Here is a 25,366-nt window from a genome sequence, read left to right as displayed (position 1 = left end):
GTGTTGTGAATCTCAGCATCTAATGTCATTATATTATTATTAGCTGCGCCCCCATTGGCTGAACCCCCATAATTTCCCACAAGTATTACAATTTAAATAGGTAAATATAGAAAAAATACTTAAAATAGTAACTGTGAAATTTATAAAAAATATAAAAATTGAATTCTACCAAGCCTACTTATACTCAAAATTGGCTTTTAGCCATAGTCTTGCGGACTCACACTATTTGCAGGGTTAATAATAATAAGTGGAGATATACCTATTTCATAGAGCTAGAAGGGACCTGAAAGGTCATCGAGTCCAGCCCCCTGCCTTCACTAGCAGGACCAAGTACTGATTTTGCCCCAAATCCCTAAGTGGCCCCCGCAAGGAGGGAACTCACAAACCTGGGTTAATAGGCCAATGCTCAAACCACAGAGCTATCCCTCTCCCCAGTTTCTCTCCCACCTCCCAAAATGCTGCAGGAGGTTCAGGCCCAGCTGATGGACACTGCAGCCTGCAACACCCTCTACAACATTGACCCAGACCTGAAGACCAGCAAAATCTCACCAACTTGTTGAAACACTTTGGAGTCAAAGCTTCACCCGTGATCTCTGTGTAACCCACCAGGTGATGAATTCATTCCCTGGGACCCTGGCTACTGTCACAAACTCTGGATTTCTTAGGCGCCAGTTTGTGAAGGTGTCCATAGCGACCAGCCAACGTTCTCCACTAGAGTCTGTCTGAGGCAAAGTCCAAACCACGTCAGCAGCAATGTGCCCCACTGGTGCCCCCACAAGTTACCGCCACGTCGGGGCTCTGCCTGTTTTAGGGGAGCTCTTTTTTGCAAGGAGCATCACATTCCATGCGCCCGTGTTCTACATCCACCCAGCAGAAATTCACCCCTCACTTGGCTGAGGTTTTACACCCTGAAATGTCCAGTCATTTTAAGATGATGGCCTGACCCTTTCCCGTGTATCTGGTACATGCAGCTGATCCCTGCACTCATCCATCACCAATGACTTCACTTCCATCACCAAATGGCAGCAGAGAGCTCCTTCCCCCAGCACACTTCAGGATAAGGCCGGATGAAAGATTTCCGGTGACACTTTTTTTCAGCTGAAAAATGGCGATTCTCTGAGCTGTCTCAGCCGGGGGGGGAAAAAATCCCACAAATTGCAAAAGGTTTTGACGATCTATTTTACCTCCATTTTATGAAAGAAAGAGCACCAGGAACTCTACATCCCCCCCTTCCCTCCCAGAGCTGGGGAGAGAACCCAGGAGTCCTGGCTCCAAGCCCCCCCTCCCAGAGCTGGGGAGAGAACCCAGGAGTCCTGGCTCCCAGCCCCCCCCCCCCGCAGTGGCTATTAACAGCCTCCCCTCGGGCTACACCCCTCCCACGCCCTGGGAGCCAATCTCCTGCGGGGTCAGAGCCCGGCTGCTGGACAGGAGGAACTAGAAACCAGCTGAGGTTTTACTTTCGTTTCTGCCGGAGAAAATTCCGTGTAGACGGAGCGAGCTGTGGGGCAGGTAACAGATGGGGAAACTACCATCCCCGGGGGGGCAAGATCGCCCCCTCCAGTCGATTCCCCCCCCAGGGGCTGATTTGTCCCCTCCAGGCTATCCTCCCCCCCCCCCCAGATGTCTGTGAATCTCTCTAGATGGGATGCTTTGGTCCCCTCTTCACTTGTAACATGCACCAGCAGCCAGGCCAGCTGGGAGCACCGCCCCTCCAACCCCCCTGGGCCAGCCCCACGTGAGCCCTGGATCCAGACAGCTCGAAGATGGGGGGTGATTTGGGCTGGACCCCGGCTGTGTGAGTCGGTGGGTAAGAACAGCAGGACAATGGAACGGACCGACTCCCAGGATGCCTGGGGAGTGGGTGGAAGCTCCTTCATTGGACGGTTTCAGAAAGAGGCTGCGTAACCATCTGTCCTGGGTGGTTGAGACACAACAAATCCTGCATCTCGGCAGGGGGTTGGACTAGATGACCCTTGGGGTCCCCCCAACCCTGTGGCTCTCTGCTGAGAAGCCCCCTGCACTTCTGATCTGGGGCCCTTGTCTCGCCTCCCCTCCACCACGAGGACCAGAGATTTGCAGTTGAATCGGCAGCAGAATGTTTACACCCGTTTCCCCATTTTGACCCCCTGGCGGTTTATCTGACATCCGAGCTGTTTCCCTTTGGAGGAGAACTCGGCACTACGAACCTGGCCTGCTGTTTGCTGCAATCCCCGTTCTGTGATCTCTGGGATGCCGCCCGGGTCATGTCCGAAAGTTTAGACAAAAACGCATCGATTCTCAAGCCATACGGGACCATTGTGATCACCTCGCCTGAGCTCCTGCACTACCAGCCTTGGAAGGATTTGAGTTGTATCGGTAAATGTTGGTTTCATCGTAGCTGTTTACAGTGTTGAAGCTGAGTTGGTCCCAGGATATAAGAGATTGGGGGGGAGGAGAGGGATGTTGTTTGTGTTACCAGCTTCTGTTGGTGAGAGAGACAAGCTTTCGAGCTACACAGAGCTTCTCTTCTTCAAATCTTCAAATCTTCTGGACTTCTTCAGTCCAGACCTGAACAAGAGCTTTGGGTAGGTCACAAGCTTGTCTCTTCCACCAATGGAAGATGGTCTGATAAAGATTATTGGCTCCCCCACCTTGATTTCACTGCACACACACACTGACCCCCGCCAAAATATTTCCATCGGTAACAATTGAAATGCACCACCAGACACAGTGAGAAAAGACTTTGCTTTAAGGCTATTGACTTTGTACTTTTTTGATGAGGGATGTTGACAATTTGTATTTAAACGGTTCTAAAGATTTAGCTTTAACATCCACTGTCATTATCTAATTATTGTCTGATCCCCACATTGTCTGACCCCCCCTCCATAATTTCCCACAACTCTGAACATTTAAATCAAGTAAAAAAAATTAAAAATGCTCAAACCCCACAATTTTGCACAGGGGGCACCTGGGGACCCAGCCAGGGGCCATGCCTGGACTCTGTTCAGCCACGGGAGGATTAAAGCACCTGGGGCCTGGTGTATTGAGATCCTCACACCGTAGCCTGGTGAGTGTCCAGCAGGGAAGCTCTACTGGGACGGTGGGTGAGTGACATTGGGCAGAGAACAAAGCCCGTCACGGTGACCAGCACTGTCCTGTTGTTCCCTGGTGTTTCCCCGTCTGTCTGTCTGTCTCCAGCTGGTATCTTTTGTCTTAGATTGTAAGGGCTGGGACTGTTTCATACTGTGTGTCTGGGCAGCACCTGGCACAATGGGGCCCTGATCTCACTCAGGGTATGTGCAGCACCTGGCAGAATGGGGCACCGATCTTGGTCAAGGAGATCCGTGCAGCACTTGGTGTGATGGGGTTCCCAGTTGGTAGGGAGGGTCTGCACAGTATCTAGTATGACGGGTGCTCCATTCTTGTATGGGGGGCATATATGCAGCACCTGGTGCGATGGGGGCCCTGATCTCGATTGGGTGGGTGTGTGCAGCGCCCAGCATGACAGGGGCCCTGATCTCGGTTGGGGATGTCTGTGCAGTGCCCAGCGCGATGGGAGGCCCCTACACTCAGCTAACCCGTGGAGCCCATGGGAGGCTGTTGCCATGGCAGGACTGGCCCTAGCGGGAGGTGGAACCAGCTGCTGTGGGGCAGGTCGCGGTTGCTGCAGGGAGGAGACAGAGTTTGCAAACCTGATTTAATGGTGAGTTTTGGAGCACAAGTCATGGGATCAAAGTGGTTGCAGGGCCCGTACCCGTCAGCTTCCCAGTCACCTCCAGGGGGCGCTGCAGAGCTGTAGGAAAGGCTGGATATAACCCCTCCACCCTCTGCCCTCACCTCCCCATAGCACCCCTGTGCTTCCATCCACCAGCCTTTCCCAGCCGCGTCCCACAAACCCCAGCAAAGCGGGGCCCACACCTGGTGTCAAGGGGGGGGTCTATGGACATCCTGAGGGGGGTCAGCCTGGCAGTGCCAGGGGCAGGTCCGTGCGTGGCTCACAGGGCTGTGAGGAGGAGGGTGGCGAGTATCATTACAGCTGGAGAAGCAACGGCAGAAGGGCCCACACCGTTCACATGCCCCTGGATCCAGCTGTTGTAGGCTGTCACCCGGGTGAAGACCCCGGGGAACCTGTGGTCAGAACAGACTATTCCTCTCTCGCTTCTGGTCATAAACCAGCTCACAACTCCAGCCAGGTACCAGGTGCCGTCCTGCTGACAGGCCAGAGGCCCCCCGGAATCACCCTAGAGAGAGAGAAATGGGGGTCAGGGCCCCAATTCCCATCGCTGTCACCGTGAGAGCGAAGGCTGGATGGGGGTCACAGAACATACCCGGTGAGAGCAACAGGAGCAGCGACCTCTGTCAGAGGGGTCTTGGCAGCCCCTTGAACAAGGGGGCCCTGATCTCGGTTGGGGTCTGTGCAGTGCACGGCACAAGGGAGCCCTGAACTCGGTTGGGGTCTGGGCAGCACCTGGCACACTTGGGCTGTGGTCTCAGTTGGGATCTGGGCAGCGGTGCTGTAATACACACAATCAGCTAGGAGGAAAGGCTCTCACATGGCAGAATCCCTTGGGGCTGTTCATGTACCCGGCGCAGATCATGTCGCTTTTGATTGGCTCTGGACCCAGAGATGAGTGTGGAATCAGTGTGTTGTAACGATCGTTGCATTCTGCTGTACTGATGATGGGAACCTTCAGCTGCTGCAGGGTCTTGGGTTGTGGGAGAGGTTCTGGAGGGGGAGAACCGGGGGTGCGGCAGGGTTATTCCACCAGCGTCTGGTGCTTCCTGCGCCCAGCGCACTGGGGTCCGGACGAGCCGTTTGTGCCTGTGGGCAGCTTCCCCCGTGCCTGTGCCATTCTGGAGACGAGTCTGGCTGTCAAGGCACATCTCCTATGGCCAAGTGCAGCTGTGTCCCTGTGTGCGTCAGTGCTGCACCACAAGGAATACACACACACACACAATCCCCTCCAGCAGGGAGCAGCACTGCCCCCCCCATACATGGGCCAGATCATCCGGGACCCCAGGCCTCTAACTCAGGAGCTCAATCGATTTAACGTAACAGAGAGAAGGTTAAGGGGTGAATTGAGCCCAGTCTGTACATATCTACAATGCGAAGAAGGGTTTAATAACAGGCTCTTCAGTCGAGCAGGGGAAGGTCAAACATGATCCAGTGGCTGGAAGTTGAAGCCAGACAAACTCAGACTGGAAATAAGGTGTCAGTTTTTAACAGTGAGGGTGATTAACCGTTGGAGCAATTTACCAAGGGTAGTGATGGATTCTCCATTTGTAAATCCAGATGGGACAGCCAGCTAAGAGATCTGGTCTCATTAAAGCAGCAATTCCTTCAGGGATGTTCTCTGGCTTGTGCTCTCCAGGAGGTCAGCCGAGATGGTCACAGTATCCATGACCACCATATGAGCCCTTCTCATAGGAAGGTTTGGGGCAACTTCCCTGGGCCCGTTGCTTTGGGGGGCACAGGATGGTCCAGGGGAATAGTGGGGGCCTGGAGCCGGCAGCAGTGGTCAGGCCCCCCTCCCCACAATCACTGGCAGTGGTGGGAAGTGGAGTGACATGGCTGGGAGCCAGTGGAGCGGAGCAGGCTGGAGCCAGGTGACTCCATTTCCCGCCACCGCCGGTGAGTGCGGGGGGGGGGGGGTCCACTCCTGCTGCTGCCACGAGGCCCCCTGCTAACCCCCAGGCTGTGTCGCTCGGGGGAGGGGGATTAGGAGAAGGGGTGGAATGGGGCTGGGAAGGGGGTGGAGCAGGGGCGGGGACAGAGCAGGGAACTGCTGTCCCCAACTCCATAACAATTATGGCCTCCCAGTGCCTCTCTGAGACCTCTGACACTTACCGGTCACTTCAACGTTTCCCCAGCCAGTGACCCAACACGTCTTCTTCTCAGGAAACTGGCGGGAGGCCTCTGGCAGTGAGATGGGCTGGATGAACTGCGTGGATTCCACTGGCTTCTTCAGCCTCACCAAGGCGATGTCAGCAACGAAGCTCTTGTCATTGTAACTGGGGTGGGGGATGATCTTCTGCACCTTGGACAGGACTGGTTTTGGGGAGAGAGGGAGGAGCTGGTGCGCTCCCAGCACTAGACGGTATTGGGAATAGGACACGGAGCTGGAGGAGAGAAAAGGAAAAGGGGAAGACAGTGTGATACTGAGATGCAGCCACCTCTAGGGCGGGCACAGCAGCAGAACAGCTGCGCGGCACCATGGGGATGGCTTGACCAAGAGCAGGGGGTCAATGAGGGGGCAGAGGCCACAAACTGATGTTGCTGCAAGCCAAATAAGAGGAACCTGCTCCTCCCTCCCCCCGCTCCTGCCTGGGTTACTCACGGATCGAAGCAGTGAGCAGCTGACACCACCCACTGGGCTGAGATGAGGGATCCTCCACAGTGGTGGCGGTATTCATCTTTTATGTCATCATATTTTTGCACACTGACTTGCCAGGGCCATCGACCCTCCTGTGCATCCTGCCCCCCTATGATACGGCTGAACACTGCACAAAACAGGAGTGCCATGTTAACACGGGACAAAGTGCACATCTTCCACCCAGAGCCAGGGATAGAACCCAGGAGTCCTGGGTCCCACCCTCACCCATAACCCACTAGACCCCACTCCCCTCACAGAGCAGGTGATAGAACCCAAGAGTCCAGACTCTTTACCTGGCTGGTCTTGACTCTCCTCTGCACCTGTGGAGGAAATGGAAATGTTGGGGAGACATTACAGAGTCAGGGCCACTGGGGGAGGAGCATCACTAGAGTCCGATTGGGGAGGGTGGAAGGCAGGGAAAAGAGCTGGAATAAAAGCCCTATCCACTGTCCCATAGCTCCTTCCATAATCTACATACTCTGCCTCAAATCATAGGTGGCTACTATACATCAGTAAGTTTCAGAGTGAACGTTTACATGAGATGAAAGGGGTCTGCTCCCAGCTCTCTCAGGGCCACATGTCCTCCCTCAACCCTGCAATGCCCAAGGGCGGGAGAGGATTTGGGTGCAGAAGCTGAGAGGGTGCTGGGGCCATGGCTCCTGTGGGAGTGAGTCAGAGGGGCTGGAGGGGTCATGCCAGCCCTGGGGGTGGGGGGTGTCTCGGATGTGGGCTTAGGGTCCCTTCATTCACAGCGGGGTCTGGGGACTGGCGCATCATTTCTGCCCCTCAGTGCACAGAACCTGTTTTGCTCATGTCCCCACCCACCCTTGAACCCACGACCTGGGAAAGAGACAGAGCCAGTCCACTGGGGCAGGATCTTCCCCCTCAGTCGATTCCACCCCCAGGGGGGCAGGATCGTCTCGTCCAGTCGATTCCTCCCCTCAGATCTATTCCCTCCCCCCCAGGCTGCAGGGTCGTCCCCTCTGGTCTGTTCCCCGCGGCTGTGCATCGCTCTGGCTCCCTTGGTTCCTCTTACCCTGCGTTGGGGATGGCACCACCAGCAGCAGCAGCAGCACGGCCAGCTGGGAGCAGAATCCCCCCATCATCCTGCCCCACAGAAGCTCTGGGTCGGGACGGCCCAGCTCAGCCTCCAGCCAGCGGAGCAGACAGCCCCTGGCTTCAAGGCAGTGAGTTATATACCCAGCTGGAGCCGCCCTGTGGGCGTGGGGTGTGATTTCTGCCAGACCACCAGCCGTGTGCATCAAGAAGCCACGACATGTCTGAGCCCTCGTCTCTAGTGCTGTAGTTCTCTGGCTCGGAGCCCAGTGTTTTCCTGTTTAAATCTCTGGTGTACAGGAAAGTGAAAGCAGAAGCTCACAGACCCTCATCTCTCCCACACCCCTTGCGTGGCTTAGCCGAGATCTGGTCCTTGCCGGATCATCCCCACCGGGAGGAGAAATCAGGGCTGCAACTCTCTGCCCTGGTTTTCCCGGGACTGTCTCTTTGCCTGAGGTAGCCGGGCCATGCCGTCTGTCCGGTGCTCGGTGCCTACGGCTGGCCAGTGCTCTGGGGTCAGGATCCCTCCAGCCGGCCCATTCTTCCACACGCCCCCCACCCCGCTCATCTTATTGGAACATCTCTGCGGGTGAGATATTACCTGTAGTCAGTTTCTTTATGTATTAGGCTTAGACTTGCATGTTTTGTTTTATTTTGCTTGGTAACTTTGTTCTGTCTGTTATTGCTTGAAACCACTTGAATCCTACTTTTCATACTTAATAAAATCACTTTTGTATTCAAAAATCAATTAACCCAGACTAAGTGATTAATACCTAGGGGAGCAAACAGCTGTGCATATCTCTCTATCGGTGTTATAGAGGGTGAACAATTTATGAGTTTACCCCGTATAAGCTTTATACAGGGTAAAATGGATTTATTTGGGGTTTGGATCCCATTGGGAGCTGGGTGTCTGGGTGCTGGAGACAGGAGCACTTGCTGAGCTGTTTTCAGTTTAGTCTGCAGCTTTGGGGATGTGGTTCAGACACATTAATAAAACTACTGTAATGATAAATAAGTAATAATAGTGTGTAATAAGCATGTCATAAAAACAAATGTTATATTTCCAAAATCACCGCTTTTCTAATTTATACTCAGGTAAAGGAGAAAATCCCTGGAAATATTCATCCTTAGAAGGGGTTTCATGAGACTTGACATTTTAGTGAAAGGGGTTCACAGGTTGTGCCTGTGGGTGCCCTTCACTGCATCATTTAGGCCAGGGGTTCTCAACCTTTTTCTTTCTGAGGCCACCTGCCCACGGCCCACCTGTGCCACAATAACTGGTTTTCTGTATATAAAAGCCAGGGTCGGTGTTAGGGGATAGCAAGCAGGGCCCCATGGGGCTCAGCATATCTATATTGCTCGGGCTTCAGCTTCAGCCCCGAGTGGCGGGGGTCAGGGCTCACGCTTCAACCCCATGTGGTGGGGCTTTGGCTTTCTACCCTGGTGAGTTTAATGCTGGCCCTGCTTGGTTGCCCCCTGAAACCTGCTTGCACCACCCCCGGGGGCCTTGGACCTCTGGTTGAGAGCCACTGGTTTAGGCAGTTGTTAGGGTTCTAACAGTGGATCTGATTAATCCTCATTCCAGGACGTCAGAATCAGATCCCACCCAGTGGCCTTGCTTGGGAGCCATTCAGTGACTGTCCATGTGCCCCGGGCATCGTCAGCTCAGCTCAGACCCCGTTCGGCTGCTTTCCCTGAAGTCAGTTGCTCCATGACTCCCAGCAGAGCTGGGACTGCGGGGGAACAAACACAGGTGTGTGAGGGGCCATCAAGGAACGAAGGTAACAGGATGTTTCAAAGGACTTCACCCATCTTGTCTGTCAGTTAAAATTGATACAGTCAACTATCTAAGCCGTCATCTTGCCCTCCTTTCAGAACAGGCACCCCCCAGATCATGGCTGGCAGTTGACCTTGGACCAACAGCTTTGGTTTCCTGTAAGTCATTAGCTGGGGGATAAAGCCAGCGTGTGAGGGATCATGAAAGAGAAACCAGTGCTCCAGTAAATTGACTTTTTCACCCTTGGCACTTCCTTAAATGGGAGCTGCCCCTGCTAAACTGATTCAGCATTTCAAATTTTCTGACCTGTAGAGAAGTCCCAGGAGAAAGGACAGCCTAAAACCACCCCACCACCTCAGCTCTGCCCATTGTCCCATGGTGACTCATGGAATCACTGATCTCCAGACAGACAAGTGAGATCCAGGAGTCAGGTGAACATTGAGGTTCACATGGAGACAATTTCTGGCTCTTGTGGTTTCAGAGTGAAGGTTGAAAATTGAACTGGGGCACAACCTAAAGACTCAGAAGGCCAGAAATGCTTGAAGCTGCATTTCTCCCCTTTTCCCTCTTCCAGCTGCCCCCAAATTAGTGGATTTCCAGCCATTGGTGCCTAGAAAATTCCCAGAACTTTTGGAATGGCTCAAATGTGGCATTCAAACACTGATGCGTAGAGAGGGAGAGACAGAGAAACACCATCAGGTTGTGTATCGGACCTCTGACAGCTCGGCCAAAGACTGTGGTGTTGGGAGCCATAGACAGCCTTAGGAGTGGGGTGAAACCTTGTTACCGGTTGAGTTAAAACCCCTTTGAGGTTGTTGGGTTTGAACTCACCTTTCCATTTAGATAACCGTCAGTATAGGCTACTGATACAGCCCCTTGGGGGAACCTCTTCAGTGCCCCCAGGGTCCCCCTTTTCCTTCAGGGTCGGCCACACCACTGCAATGGTCCATTGTCCATTGGACCCCAGCTGAGTTCACATGCTCCGCCTGCCGGAGATTCCCCATGGATCAGTGTCAGTTGTTCAGTTCTTGGGTCTCCCATTGTCTTGGCCAAACCTCCATTGATGTGCATCAGTTTCAGCCAGTCCTGTAACGACCCAGTCACCCCACCCCAGGCAGTAACATCACCCACACACCCCATGTTTCCCGTTCTGCCCCAAGAGCAGCTTTTAAACCCTTTTGCACCCCCGGGTAACAATGCACAGTAGAGAGGGAAACCGAGGCATACCCCAGCATCATAAATACATGACTGGAAATTCCTAGTCAATCACAGCCCCACCTCAGACAAAAGGTGGGTGTGAACCTGCCCCGGAGCTTTTGGCTGAGGGTTGTTTTAGGTAGGGGCAGGGGCGGGGGAAGAGAGATAACACAGGAGCTGCGGAGTGTTGAAAGAGAGAACAGACGAGAGCAGAGAGAGCAGCAGAGACAGGAGCCTGGAAGCACAGAGTGATGCTGGGCAAAGCTAAACAGAGAGTTTGGGGCTGTGCTGGCTAAGGGGGCTGGGAGTGGGGCAAAAAGCTAAGAAAATTTCTTCCGTTCTTGGTTCTCCTGGCCCAAGTCCTGGTTTTGGAGAAGCAGCATGACATAGGTTCCTTGCAAGTAATCAAGACAGCAGCAAAGAGAAGAGCAGATTCCAGCAATTTCTCTGTCCGGCTGGGACACCCTGAGGGCCCTGACATTTGACTATCCGCTCGGGTCAGAAAGATGCAACAACAGCCTGTGTCTCTTGGGATGGGGTTTCTGCTGAAGCAGATCAAGCCCCTCTTCTACCACAAGAAGAGCGCCCATGCAGACGCCAGGAGACTGGCTTGATCAGAGGATGCCCATTGCTGTTTCATTTAGTCTTTTGTTAGGGTTGCCACAGTGGATCTAGCTGTTCCTCTTTCCAGGTTGTGACAATCAGACCCCCCTCGTGAAGGAGCCGTTCAGTGACTGCCCAGGTGCCCCCGGCATGGCCAGTTCAACTCGGATTGCTTTCGATTCTGCTTTCCCGAAATCAGTTGCTACCTCCGTGATTCTCAGCAGAGGTGGGGCTGGGGAACAAACACAGGTGTGTGAGGGGCCATAAACAGACTGAAATACCTTGGCATTTTAAAAGACTTTGACAGTGCTTATCTCGCAGTGTGCGGGGTGAGGAGTGGCAAAATGTACATTTCTGGAGTTTCATAGCCCAGCCAGCTTGGCAATGCCTATACTTGCCGGAGTGTTTCCTTCATTCTCCGGCAGTCCTTGGGCATCGCCGGGCTGGGAGCTGCACTGTTTAGTCTCCATCTGCCGATAGCATCTCGGGAGGCTGCTCCTTGGACGACAGCATCATGGGTCATCTGTGTTCCCCACTAGCCATGTTGCTGCTGGCTCTGCCCCTGCAGGAGGGTGAGGAAGGGGACCACTCCACGTGCTGCTTCCTTCCTTCCTTGGTGACATACAGGGCCAGGGGATAGGAGTGGGAGAGCAGAGTCCCCCAGGGAGAGGGGAGGGGTGGGAGGGTGTGAAACATGGAAAGACAATAGTGACCGCCTGTGACTTGGTCCCTGGGGTGCAACCTGGACTGTGGAACCACTGAGTCCTCCCAAACACACCAACCGGTGGTGCCTCTCACACCGATGTCAAGCTACAAGCCTCTGACAGGCACCGCACTTACACAGCCATCCACAAGCAGGGACACACCCAGCTCAGTGACATGAATGCTTTCACAAGCCACTCATGAACCCTCAATGGAGGGGTTCCAGCCAATTCCCCACAGCTCCTCAGCCTTCACGTTGTGTGAGGTTATGAGCTATTTCTGTGTATGTTACTGAAAGATGCTGTGAGGTTGGGGGCACCCACAGCTAGCCTTTCGGGTACAACAATGGAATAGGCAGAGAGAGCCAGACAGTGTTAATGGCTCATCAACACCCATCAAGGAAAGGATCCCCTATCCCAGAGACCGTATACAATGGAGGCTGGTTGACCTATGGGGACTGCCTGATCCCCACGTCCCAGCAAAGAATGTTTCCAGCAAGCTGGAAGAAACTAGAAAAGAATGGGAGTGACATCATCACCTGGCCTCACTTCTCCATCCCCCAGACTCAACATCTGGAGGACAAAGCCTTTGACCTGGGGAAGAGTGGACCCCCGGTTTGTACCATCTGTCAGGGTGAGACGCTGCTTGATTGAAATCCTGTTTAGTTTGTAGAATTCTGACTGCAAATTTATTTTTATTTCTTAAGTAATCAAATTTGATTGCTACGCTTGCCACTTATAATCACTTTCAATCTATTGTTCTGTAGTTGATAAATCTGAAGGAAGTTCAGAGCCAGTGACTCTCCACCATCCGGGATGTCTATAGACCCTCCCTTGGCAGTGGGGGTGGGCCACACATTGCTAGCGTCTGTGGGATGCGGCTGGGAGAGGCTGGTGGAAGGAAGCACGTGGGTGCTGTGGGGATTGGTAGGTCGGGTAGCGCAGGCCTATATCCAGCCCTTTCTGCGGCTCTGCAGCGCCCCTTGCAGGTGACTGGGAAGCTGATGGGGACGGGCCCTGCAGCTGCTTTGATTTTGGGATTCATGCTCTGAAAATCATCAATACATTGGTTCTGCAAATTCTGTCTCCTGCCGGCAGCAGCCACGACCTTCCCCACAACAGCTGGTGCCGCCTCCCACTAGGGCCAGTCCTGCCACCCCCACAGCCTCCCACTGGCTCCGCGGCTTGGTATTAGCTATGGGATGGCAGAGTGTGGGCACCACCCATCACACTGGGCAATGCAGAGACACCCCAACCGATCTCGGTGCCCCATTACACTGGGTGCTGCAGAGACTGACCATGAACGGGGTGGGATGTGTCAGCCAGGGCTGGAGTAGGGGGGTGAGGGTGTGAACTTATGGGGGATGGGGCCCAAGTGAAGGAGCAACTGCAGGGCAAACAATAAAGCTGCTCTGGGTTCGGCGGCGAAGGGTGTTTCTATATACACCCCCATATACCACCCCTCCCATGCTTACTCCTCTGAAACCTAATCATTGCGGAGGCAGGAGATCTCTCTGGGGCTCCCAGCAGTTGCCAGCAGGTATCACAGGCAGCAGCCTCCCATCCTGCTCTCCCTCATTGGCCTGCAGCAGTCGGAAAGTTCTGCGATGGTCCGTTTGCACTCTAAGCAAATGGGCGGCGCCGGCAGGTCCCTGGAAGTGGAGGGGAACAGGGCTACCACAGCTCAGGTGTGGAAGAACAGGCCAGCTGTGGGGATTCTGACCCCAGAGCACTGGCCACCCATGGGCACCAAGCACCAGACAGACGGCCCAGCCTGGCTACCTCCAGAAAGGGGACGATCCTGGGAAAACCTGGGCAGGTGGGCACCCGACTGGGGATGGCCCCACAGAGCAGGCCTGACTCACAGCCCTGATTTCTCCTCCCAATCGGGATGGCCCGGCAAGGACCAAATCCCGTCTAAGCCACACAGGCCGAAATGGGCCAGAGGTGCACGAGCATCCTGCCGCCGGCTGGGCTGTGAACGTGCTCTTCTCACAATTGGGGTGCCATGATGTCCTCAGCATCAACACACGCAGCTGGGGTCCGGCCTACATCGTCCCCCACTCCAATGAGGTGCCTCCAGCTGGTTTTATAATGCGCTGCCTCGAAGCCAGGAGCTGTTTGCTCCGCAGGCTGGAGACTGAACTGGGGTGTTCCGACCCAGGGCTCATGTGGGCGTGGCTTTGTGGAAAAAGCATGTGTCACCCTGAGATAGCTTGGAGCAGCCCTTGTTCATCTCATGTAGGTGTTCATTCTGAAACCTATTGACACATGGTAGCCACCTATAATTTGGGGTGGTGCATGGACATAATGGGAGGAGCTATGGGACAGTGGGTAAGGATTGCATTTCAGCCCTATTTCTGTTCCCTGCACAGGAGCTGAGGAGGGTCACGACCAGCTTGGTAAAGAGCCAGGTCTCCTGGGTTCTATCCCCGGCTCTGGGAGCAGAATGGGATCTAGAGAGTTAGAACAGGGGGAGATGTGAGCTTTTCCCCATGTTAACATGGCTCCCCTGCTGTGTGCAGTGCAAAAAAATGGAGTCCACATCTGCGGAAGATCCCTTATCTGACCTCAGTGAGTGGTGTTAGCTGCCCACTGCTTTGATCCATGAGTAACCCAGGAGTGTCTGTGTGTGTGTGACGGGGGGTGGGAGGTTGCCCTTACCTGGCTTGCAGTGACACTTGTCTGTGGCCCCCTGTGTTCAGATTTATACCCTGAGTCCATGTGCTTGTACAACACCTTAGGAAGGTGAGTCATTGCATTGTAGCTCTCTTGCTGGACAACAGCTGTTGATGGGCTGATTGACACCTCACCAGGGTGTTGGTTACTTTCCTTGTTATTGCCTCTGGGGAGCTAATATCTGGCTCATTCCCCAACTTACAGCACGTTTTAATGACAACCGTACAACACAATTCTCATAACTTCCTATGCATTAATGATGCATTAATGATATATATATATATGGATAGAGAAAAGATCCAAACCTATACTGACCTGGCAATGTGGCTGGCCCTTTGGGGTTAAAAAACATTTTGTATATATGAGTGGAGTTTTTAAATAACTTCTCATTTTACTGGATCAAAGACCAGAATGAAATAAAGGGGGCTGTGTGATTGCTTTTTTGGTTCTTGATAACCAGTGTGGCGGATCAGAAGCACAGTTTGTGACTGGTTGGGGAGATTCACTTCAGTGTTACCCACCAGTGTTGGGAGAATCTGCTCTCCCCTTTTGCAGCCTGCCCTGACCTTGGCATTTCAAGTAAGGCCTGTCCTAGGCACCCCTGGTCACACCCATAATATTGTGCAACTGTGAAAATTTAAGTTGGCAAAAATTGACAAAGATGCTTAAAAATAAACACTGATCTTAGTCATAGAAATGAGAACAAAACTAAAAATCAAATTCTGCCAAGCTTATTTGTAAAGCATTAACTTTTCAATTGCAACATTTTCAGGCATTAAATAATTGTCTGACTCTCCCATGATTTCCCTGCAACTGTAAAAATTTAACGAGATAAAAATTGGGGGGGGGGGGACTTAAAATAATATTATCTCTCAAATTTATAAAAAATCAAAAATACATCCTACACAGTGCATTCATACTTAAGGTTGGCCTTTAGCCACCTGCTTGCTGACTTACAGTTAAAGTTGCTGTTTGCAGGATTGTTGTACCCGTAATGGCACCAGGATAAGAGTGAAATAAGGTGAGTGAGGTAATATCTTTTATTGGACCAAGTTCTACTGGTGGGAGAGACCTGAAGAAGAGCTCTGTGTGGCTCGAAAGCTCGTCTCTCTCACCAACAGAAGTTGGGTCAATAGAAGATATTCATTCACCCACCTTGTCTCTCAGTTAAAATTGATACAGTCAACTATCTAAGCCGTCATCTTCCCTTCCTCTCAGAACAGGCACCCCTGGCATTTACACCTTCATTGACCTTGGACCAACAGTTTTGGTTTCCCGCAAGTCAATAGCTGGGGGATAAAAGCCAGCATAGGAGTGATCATGAAAGAGAAACCAGTGCCCCAGTAAGTTGACTTTGGCACCCTTGGAGCTGCCTTAATAGGGAGCTGCCCCCACTAAACGGATTCAGCATTTCAAATTTTCTGACCTGTAGAGAAGTCCCAGGAGAAAGGACAGCCTAAAACCACTCCACCATCTCAGCTTTGCCCATTGTCCCATGGTGACCCCTGGAATGTCTCCCAGACAGACAGGCGAGCTCTGGGAGTCAGGTGACCATTGAGATTTACAGACAGTTTCTAGCTCTTGTGGTTCCAGAGCGAAGCTTGAAAATTGAACTGGGGTGTGACCTAAAGGCTCTGAAAACCAGAGGTGCATGAAGCTGCATTTCCCCCCTTTTCCCTCTTCCATCACCCCCAAAGTCAGTAGGGTTCTGGCCATTGGTGCCTAGAACATTCCCAGAACGTTTGGAATGGCTGAGATGTGGTGTTCAAAGGCTATCACGTTACAGACAGAGAAACACCATCGGGTTGTGTATCAGGCCTCTGCAAGCTCGGCAAAGCCTGTGATTGTGGGAGCCATAGATAGCCTTAGGAGCGGGGTGAAACCCTGTTACGGGTTGAGTTAAAACCCCATTGAGGTTGTTGGGTTTGAACTCACCCTTCACTTCAGATAACTGTAGGTATAGGTGTGACGATGTATCCCATAATGCTTTATGGGAATGTGACATAACTGGAGTTTGTTTTATGCTACATGTGCCATGTAACATATCTCTGCAAAGTTTATGGTTTACTGAATCTATTCATCCTATTTGTACACATATACCATTTTTGTACTTGAGGTTAAGAATATTGGCTGTATACTTGCTTGATTTCTAAGTAAGCTTTGTGAGGCATTTAGTCAGCTTCTTTAGAAAGGAATTCACAAAGTTAAGTGCCCAATCAGGAAACACTTGGGGAACAATGCAGCTTGGAATGCTCCAATCCACATAAGAAGACTTCCTGGAGACATACAAGATACCATGTGGGCAATGGCTTCTGCCTGTAAAAACTGTGAGTCATGCATGGACATGTGACTTGCCCAGGTGACTCCAGAACTCCATCTTGGAGCTGGATTTTGCATAAGAGTGAGGAGACAGGTCTCCACCCACAAGAGAAAGTCTATTTAGGCCTGTGGGAGACCCCTCCATTTTGTCTTCAGCTGGCTAAAGAGAGAGCCTCTCCACCCCCCAGGATACCTGAAAGAAACTGGAACAAAGGACAATAACTGCAAGGGGTGTGAGTGATTGCGGGACCCAGACTAGCAGGAGACTAGTCTGTAAAAGGAAGCTTACTGGAACTGGTGAAAGCTTATCTGTATTCAGTTTCTTACTGATTTAGACATGGACTTACATGTTTTATTTTATTTTTCTTGGTAATTCACTTTGTTCTGTCTGTTACTACTTGAAATCACTTAAATCCTACTTTCTGTATTTAATAAAATCACTTTTTACTTATTAATTAACCCAGAGTATGTATTAATACCTGGGGGGGGGGGGGGGGAGGACACAAGCAGCTGTGCATATCTCTCTATCGGTGTTATAGAGGGTGAACAATTTATGAGTTTACCCTGTATAAGCTTTATACAGGGTAAAATGGATTTTTTTGGGTTTAGACCCCATTGGGAGTTGGGCATCTGTGTGTTAAAGACAGGAACACTTCTGTTAGCTGCTTTCAGGTAAGCCTACAGCTGTTAGGGGACGTGGTTCAGACCTGGGTCTGGGTTTGCAGCAGGCTAGAGAGTCTGTCTCAAACCAGGCAGGGCACTGAAGTCCTAAGCTGCCAGGGCAGGAAAGCAGGGGCAGAAGTAGTCTTGGCACATCGGTTGGCAGCTCCCAAGGGGGGTTCTGTGATCTAACCCGTCACAATAGGCTTCTGTCCTGGGGTCACAGGATCGGTGCTACACCCTGGTTCTGATACAGAGTCTTTCAGGAACCTCTTCAATGCCCCCAACCCCAAAGGGGTCCCCCTTTTCCTTTGGGGTTGGCCACATGGTCGCAATGATCCATTGTCCAAGGGACCCCAGCTGAGTTCACAGGCTCTGCCTGCTGGAAATCCCCAGGGATCAGTGTCAGTTGTTCAGTTCTTGGGGCTCCCATTGTCTTGGCCAAACCTCCACTGATATGGGTCAATTTCAGCCAGTCCTGTAATGACCAAGTCACCCCACCCCAGGAAGTGATGTCACTCACACACCCTATGTTTCCTATTCTGCCCCAAGAGTGGCTTTTTAACCCTTTTGCGCACCCTGGGTAACAATGCACTGTAGAGAGGGAAACTGAGGCATGCTCCAGCATCATAAATATATGATCGGAAATTCCTAGTCAATCATTGCCCCACCTCAGACAAAAGGTTGGTGTGAACCTGCCTTGGAGCTTTTGGCTGAGGGTCGTTTTAGGCAGGGGCAGGGGCGGGGGAAGAGAGATCACACAGGAGCTGAGGAGAGACGAAAGACAGAACAGAGGAGAGCAGAGAGTGCGGCAGAGGCAGGAGCCTGGCAGCACAGCGTGACGCTGGGAAAAGCTAAACAGAGAGTTTGGGGCTGTGCTGGCTAAGGGGGCTGGCAGGAAAAAAGCTAAGAAGACTCCTTCCATTCTTGGTTTGGAGAAGCAGGACGATATAGGTTCCTTGCAAGTAAACAAGACGGCAGCAAAGAGAACAGCAGACTCCAGCAGTTTCTCTGTCCATCAGGGACGCCCTGGGGCCCTGACCTTTGACTAGCCACTTGGGTCAGAAAGATGCAACAACAGCCTGTGTCTCTTGGGACGGGATTTCAGCTGAAGCAGAACAAGCCATTCTTATACCACAAGAAGAGCGCCCACGGGGGCGCCAGGAGTCTGGCATGATCAGTGGGTGCCCTTCACTGCATCATTTAGGCCAGGGGTTCTCAACCTTTTTCTTTCTGAGGCCACCTGCCCACGGCCCACCTGTGCCACAATAACTGGTTTTCTGTATATAAAAGCCAGGGTCGGTGTTAGGGGATAGCAAGCAGGGCCCCATGGGGCTCAGCATATCTATATTGCTCGGGCTTCAGCTTCAGCCCCGAGTGGCGGGGGTCAGGGCTCACGCTTCAACCCCATGTGGTGGGGCTTTGGCTTTCTACCCTGGTGAGTTTAATGCTGGCCCTGCTTGGTTGCCCCCTGAAACCTGCTTGCACCACCCCCGGGGGCCTTGGACCTCTGGTTGAGAGCCACTGGTTTAGGCAGTTGTTAGGGTTCTAACAGTGGATCTGATTAATCCTCATTCCAGGACGTCAGAATCAGATCCCACCCAGTGGCCTTGCTTGGGAGCCATTCAGTGACTGTCCATGTGCCCCGGGCATCGTCAGCTCAGCTCAGACCCCGTTCGGCCCTGCTTTCCCTGAAGTCAGTTGCTCCATGACTCCCAGCAGAGCTGGGACTGCGGGGGAACAAACACAGGTGTGTGAGGGGCCATCAAGGAACAAAGGTAACAGGATGTTTCAAAGGACTTTGACACCTCTTATCTCACAGCACGGGGGAGGGGTGTGTGTGAGGAGTGGCAAAATTTACATTTCTGGCCTTCCATAGCCCAGCCTGCGTGGGGATGCCTATAAATGCCAGCCTGGTACCTTCATTCCCCGGCAGTCCTTGGGCATTGCTGGGCTGGGAGCTGCACCGAGTCCAGTCGCCCTCTGCCGATAGCATCTGGGAAGGCTGCTCCTTGGACCACACCATGAGGGGGTGTCTGGGTTCCCCACTGGCCGTGTTGCTGCTGGCGCTACCCCTGCTGGAGGGTGAGGCAGGGGAACACCGTGCCCTCTGCTTCCTTCCTTCCTTGGCGACATACAGGGCCAGGGGGGATAGGAGTCAGAGAGCAGAGCCCCCCGGGGAGAGGGCAGGGGTGGGAGGGCATGAAACACGGAGAGACAACAGTGACCTGCCGTGAGCTGCAGTGAAGGCAGCCGAAGGGTAAGAGATGGAAGCAGAGAAAACTGAACAGGGCACCTCTGAGGGGATTGTGTGGGATGATCCTGCCTCCGGTGGGGACACACCAGATGGGCCTGGATGGGACATCTCCATCTCCACTGGGGGAGCAGAGAAGGGGGCATCAGAATCCACCTGCCCTCTCATTAGCAGCATCACAACTCCCATCCCACCCCCCCCCAGAACTGGGACAAGAGTCTGTGGGGTAACCCCTCCCCCCCAACCTGACCCCTGTAGCTCCTGCCTTATCTCATGGCTCCCCTGCCTCTCTCTTCCCTGGCCAGGTGCGGCGCAGAACCCGGGTCCCCCAGGTAAGAAACAAGCTCTCGACAAGCCCCATAAACCCCCCTCACAGCGAGCGGCTTCATCAGAAAAGCCGGCTACCTTGTGACCTAATAGGGAGCATAAGGGAATTGGAGATGGGATGGGAACAGGGGATTCTTGGGTTTTATCCCTGGCCCTGGGAGGGGAGTGGGGTCTAGTGGGTCAGAGTATGGGGGGCTCGGAGCCAGGACTCCTGGGTTCTATCCCCAGGTCTGGGAGGGAAGTGGGGGCTGGTGGGTTAGAGCGGGGGTGGGGGCTGGGAACCAGGACTCCTGGGTTCTCTCCCCAGCTCTGGGTAGGAGATGTGCGTGTTGTCACATGTTAACATGGCTCCCCTGGTTTGTGCAGTGTCCAGCCGTATCATAGGGGGGCAGGATGCGCAGGAGGGTCGATGGCCCTGGACAGTTAGTGTGCAAGTAAATAGTCGCCACGTCTGTGGAGGATCCCTCGTCTCAGCCCAGTGGGTGGTGTCAGCTGCTCACTGCTTCGATCTGTAAGTAACCCAGGCAGTGGGTGATGACGCTTCCCTGGCCTCCTGCTGTGCAGCTGTTCCCCAGCTGTCCCTCCCCAGAGGTGCTGCATCTCGGCATTTCACTATCTTCCCCTTTTCCTTTTCTCTCCTCCAGCTCTGTGCCCTATTCCCAGTACCGTTTGGTGCTGGGGGCGCACCAGCTCCTCAATCCCTCCCCAAATCAGGTCCTGGCCGAGGTGCAGAATATCATCCCTCACCCCAGCTCCGTTGCTGACATCGTCTTGGTGAGGCTGAAGGAGCCGGTGGCAACCACAAAGTTCATCCGTCCCATCTCATTGCCTGGGGCCTCCCGTCAGTTCCCCGTGGGGAAGATGTGTTGGGTCGCCGGTTGGGGTGATGTTGGAGTGAACAGTACGTATTGGAAGACTCAGAGAGGGAGCTGTGAGGCCATAGGTGTTTGGGGGCTGGAAGGAGCATCTCCCCAAACTCCAGGATCCGGGCAGCCCCTGGGAGGAGCTGGGGTCATGGACAGTGTGACCATCTCAACTGACTTCCTGGATAGCACAGGCCAGAGAAGGTCCCTGAATGAATTGCTGCTCAAATCATGGCAGGTGTCTTCGATGGCCATCCCATCTGGATTTACAAATTGTCCGTGATGGAGAATCTACCATGACCCTTGGTAAATTGTTCCCAGGGTTAATCGCCCTCCCCGTTAAAAACTGACACCTTATCTCAAGTCTGAGTTTGTCTGGCTTCAACTTGCAGCCATTGGGTTGTGTTACACCTTCCTCTGCTAGGCTGAAGCGTCCATGATGAAATATTTGTTCCCCATGTTGGTATTTATAGACTGGGATCAAGCCCCCACCTTAACCTTCTCTCTCTTAAGCTAAATAGAGTGAGCTCCTGTGATCAGGGATTGGAGTCCTCTGAGCAGCCATGATCAGGGCCGTATGTGTGTGTGGGGGGGGATCCCTGCCCCCAGCTGCAAGGGGATGCCTGTGTGTGTGTGTGTGTGTGTGTGTGTGTGTGTGTGTGTGTGTGTGAAGATTCCTTGTGGTGCAGAGAACACATTCACCTGAGCCTCCTGGAGGAGACCCCCACATGTCAGGCAGCACATCCCAGTCACGCACACAGGGTGGAATAACCCTGCTGCATCCCTGGTTTTCTCCCTCCAGAGCCATACCCCACAACCCTGCAGCAGTTGGAGGTTCCCATCCTCAGTGCAGCGACCTGCAACGAGTATTACAACCCATTCGTTCCAGGCGCAGATGTGGAAGCAGTGAAAAGCGGCATGATCTGTGCCGGATACGATGCCGGCTATAAGGGATTCTGCCAAGTGAGAGCCTTTCCTCCCTGCTGATTGTGTGTATTACAACACTGCTGCCCAGACCCCGACCGAGATCAGGTCCCCTCTTATGCCAGGCACTCTCTGGAGCCTTAGTTTTCTACCTGTGACCTCCACTCCTGGCCCTGTTATTCCTTAGTTGTCCCCCGTTTTCAGTCCTGGGTCTCACAAGACTGGGGGAGGGGCCTTTAGATGCAGGTGGGCTTGTGCCCACCCACTTCCCGGAATCTCAATAAGGCCAGGCACTGCACAGACCCCGGCTGAGATCAGGGCCCCCTTGTGCCGGGCGCTGCCCAGATCCCGACCAAGATCAGAGCCGCCTTGTGCCAGGCGCCGCCCAGACCCCGGCCGAGATCAGGCTACCATAGTACCAGCTGATGCCCAGAGCCCTCTGACAGAGGTCTCTGCTCCTGTTGCTCAGACCAGGTATGATCTGTGACCCTCATCCAGTTTTTGCTCTCACTGTGGGGCCCTGACCCCCCGTTTCTCTCCCTCTCTAGGACGACTCTGGGAATCCTCTGGTCTGTCAGCAGGACGGCACCTGGTACCTGGCTGGAGTCCTCAGCTCGTTCCTGAACGGCATCACGAATGAAGTCATCTGTTTGGAGGCTGGTTACCCCGGGGTCTTCACTCAGGTGACAGCCTTCGACAGCTGGATCCAGGGGCACGTGAATGGCGTGGGCCCCTCTACTGTTGCTTCTCCAGCATCCTGATACTCCCCGCCATCCTCCTCACAGCCCTGTGAGCCACGCATGGATCTGCCCCAGGCACTGCCAGGGCCACCCGTCCCGTGGATGGCCATAGGCCCCGCTTGGCACCGTGTTTGGGCTCCGCGTTGCTGGGGTCTGTGGGATGCGGCTGCGAGAGGCTGGTGGATGGAAGCACAGGGGCGCTATGGGGAGGTGAGGGCAGAGGGTGAAGGGGTTTTATCCAGCCCTTCCTACAGCTCCGCAGCGCCCCCTGGGGGTGACTGGGAAGCCGACAGGGAAGGGCCCTGCAGCTGCTTTGTTCCCACGACTCGTACTCTGAAAACTGTCAATAAATTGACTTTTCTAATTGTGTCTCCGCCTGGTAACAGCCACGACCAGCTCTGCAGCAGCCGGCGCCGGCTCCCACGGGCTCCGCGGCTCGGGATTAGCTGTGGGGCGGCACAGTGCGGGCGCTGCCCATGGCGCCCGGTGCTGCACAGACACACCTGACTGAGCTTGGGGCCCCCCTCGCACTGGCTCCGCGGCTCGGGATTAGCTGTGGGGCGGCACAGTGCGGGCGCTGCCCATCGCGCCGGGCGCTGCACAGACACACCTGACTGAGCGTGGGGCCCCCCTCGCACTGGCTCCGCGGCTCGGGATTAGCTGTGGGACGGCACAGTGCGGGCGCTGCCCATCGCGCCCGGTGCTGCACAGACACACCTGACTGAGCGTGGGGCCCCCCTCGCACTGGGCACTGCAGAGAACAGGGTCGGGATGTGTCAGCCAGCGCTGGAGGAGGGGGGTGAGGGTGTGAATTTATGGAGGATGGGGCACAAGGGAAGGAGCGATTGCAGGACAAACGATAAAGCCGCATTCAGGGGAGGGGGTTGTTTCTATAGTCCCCCTGCCCATATAGGTCCCTCCCCACTCTTCCTCCTCTGGCACACAAAATGTTACAGGGGGTTCTCCAGAAAAAATCCCTAATGGCGGACAGAGCTGTGCTCAGGGATGTCCCCTGGACTTCCAAGAGCTAAGCAGATCAAAGCAAGCATCTCTATCACATTGAGGAGATTTAAACGTCAAGACTCCTTATAAGAAATGGAAAGGGAGGTGGATATTTTTTCCTCTTTTTCAAATTAAATAGGCAGCTAGTCTTGTTTTTAAAATTCTGATGAAGAACAAGTTGAAGCTTTGTTGTAACGTGCGTTGTTTGCCTGGACTGCTCAAAACCTGAATGCTTGTGTAGGAGGAACTCTTTGAGTTGGTTTCTTAAATACCTTCCTGCTGTTTCACATCTGATACTCCTTGATGAAACATAGGAGCCTTGTCTTATGACAGGCTTAGTCAAAGTGATACAAGCTACGAAAGTGAGATCTTGGCAGAGTGTTGCCGTTTTCATAGTGTAATAAAACTACTGTAATGATAAATACGTAATAATAGTGTGTAATAAGCATGTCATAAAAACAAATGTTATATTTCCAAAATCACCGCTTTTCTAATTTATACTCAGGTAAAGGAGAAAATCCCTGGAAATATTCATCCTTAGAAGGGGTTTCATGAGACTTGACATTTTAGTGAAAGGGGTTCACAGGTTGTTAAAGTTTGGGAACCACTACTGTAGAGGCAGGAAATCTCCCTGGTGCCACCAGCTGCTGCCAGCAGGTATCACAGGCCGCAGCCTCCCGCCCTGCTCTCCCTCTTTGGCCTCCAGCAGCTTCTGTTTCCACTCTGAGCAAATGGGCTGCATGGGCAGGTCCACAGAAGTGGAGGGGAGCAGGGGGCCGCCACTGCTGGGGTGCAGAAGAATAGGCCAGCCTGGGGGATCCTGACCCCAGAGCACTGGCCAGCCATGGACACCATGGGACAGATGGCTTGGCCTGGCTACCTCCAGAAAAGGGACGATCCCAGGAAAACCTGGGCAGGTGGCCACCCGACTGGGGATGGCCCCCCAGGCCAGCCTGAGTCGCAGCCCTAATTTCTCCTCCCCACGGGAATGGCCTGGCTAGGACCAGATCTTGGGCTAAACCGTGCAGGCTGAAATGGGCCAACAGAACACGAGCATCCTGCCACCGGCTGGGCTGCGAATGGGCAGCTCTCACCATGGGGGGGGGGGGGGGGCAGGGAGAGGCGATGAGGGCCTGGGAGCTTTTGCTTTCACTTTCGTGGAAATCAGAGATTTAAACAGGAAAACGCTGGGCTCCGAGCTAGAGAACCACGGGACCGGAGACAAGGACTCAGAGGTGCCGTGGCTTCCTCAACATCAACACATGCAGCTGGGATCTGGCCAAAATCAGCCCCCACTCCAGTGGAGTGCCTCCAGCTGGGTTTATAACCCGCTGCCTCGACGCCAGAGACTGTTTACTCTGCTGGCTGGAGGCCAAGCTGGGCTGTCCCGACCCAGGGCTCAGATGGGCTTCACTGAGCGGAAAAATATCATGTCACCCTGAGAGAGCTTGGAGCAGCCCTCGTTCATCATATGCTGGTGTTCATTCTGAAACCTTCTTGCACGTGGTAGCCACCTATGATGTGGGGTGGAGACTAAGGGAGGAGCTATGGGACAGTGGGCGAGGCTTGCGTTTCAGCCCTATTTCTGTTCCCTGCACAGGTGCTCAGGAGAGTCAAGACCAGCCAAGAAATGAGTCAGGGCTCCTGGGTTCTATCCCCAGCTCTGGGAAGGGAATGGGGACTAGTTGGTTAGAACAGGGGGAGATGTGAGCCTTGTCCCATGTTAACATGGCTCCCCTGCTGTGTGCAGTGCAAAAAAATGGAGTCCACATGTGTGGAAGATCCCTCATATGAGACCAGAGGGTGGTATCTGCCACCCACTGCTTCACTGCATGAGAAACCCAGTTGGGGGCCCCAGGTTGCCCTTACATGGCTTGCAGTGACATCTGTCTGTGGCCTCAGCCCCCTCAC

At 53.6% G+C, this 25,366-nt stretch overlaps 2 protein-coding genes and 1 pseudogene across 2 annotated transcripts; 1 reads left to right on the top strand and 2 right to left on the bottom strand.

Annotated features, from left to right (window-relative positions):
• The window catches only part of LOC135877976 (RING finger protein 112-like), a 1,138,053-nt pseudogene that overhangs the window by 30,675 nt on the left and 1,082,012 nt on the right, over positions 1–25,366 (bottom strand).
• Positions 3,672–7,488, bottom strand: LOC135877706 (serine protease 27-like). The gene is made up of 6 exons (XM_065403249.1): positions 7,390–7,488; positions 6,647–6,673; positions 6,318–6,480; positions 5,828–6,099; positions 4,533–4,705; positions 3,672–4,220 (listed from the first exon to the last, which is right to left on the bottom strand). Exons 1-6 carry the CDS (start codon positions 7,457–7,459, stop codon positions 3,975–3,977), a joined length of 951 nt encoding a protein of 316 aa, XP_065259321.1. The 5' UTR covers positions 7,460–7,488; the 3' UTR covers positions 3,672–3,974.
• Positions 11,528–22,474, top strand: LOC135878741 (prostasin-like). The gene is made up of 6 exons (XM_065404476.1): positions 11,528–11,558; positions 14,063–14,089; positions 20,293–20,437; positions 20,571–20,827; positions 21,592–21,752; positions 22,262–22,474. The coding sequence occupies exons 1-6, from the start codon at positions 11,528–11,530 to the stop codon at positions 22,472–22,474; spliced, it is 834 nt and encodes a 277-aa protein (XP_065260548.1).

This window comes from Emys orbicularis, chromosome 4, assembly GCF_028017835.1.
Source record: "Emys orbicularis isolate rEmyOrb1 chromosome 4, rEmyOrb1.hap1, whole genome shotgun sequence".
Classification (NCBI taxonomy): Eukaryota; Metazoa; Chordata; order Testudines; family Emydidae; genus Emys; species Emys orbicularis.
The sequence above is the reverse complement of the archived record's forward strand: the minus strand, read 5'-3'. Positions and strand labels throughout refer to the sequence as shown.

What these genes read in the sequence shown, in the direction of transcription:
- LOC135877706 (XM_065403249.1), bottom strand. Translation starts at nt 7,459, where the DNA reads ATGATGGGGGGATTCTGCTCCCAGCTGGCCGTGCTGCTGCTGCTGCTG. An exon ending in GCTGCTCACTGCTTCGATCC is followed by an intron (nt 6,100 to 6,317) that starts GTGAGTAACCCA and finishes TCTCTCCTCCAG; the next exon opens with CTCCGTGTCCTATTCCCAAT. An exon ending in GGGAAACGTTGAAGTGACCG is followed by an intron (nt 4,706 to 5,827) that starts GTAAGTGTCAGA and finishes CTCCCCCTCCAG; the next exon opens with AACCTCTCCCACAACCCAAG.
- LOC135878741 (XM_065404476.1), top strand. Translation starts at nt 11,528, where the DNA reads ATGTTGCTGCTGGCTCTGCCCCTGCAGGAGG. An exon ending in GGCTCTGCCCCTGCAGGAGG is followed by an intron (nt 11,559 to 14,062) that starts GTGAGGAAGGGG and finishes TTCCCTGCACAG; the next exon opens with GAGCTGAGGAGGGTCACGAC. An exon ending in GGAGGGTCACGACCAGCTTG is followed by an intron (nt 14,090 to 20,292) that starts GTAAAGAGCCAG and finishes TGGTTTGTGCAG; the next exon opens with TGTCCAGCCGTATCATAGGG.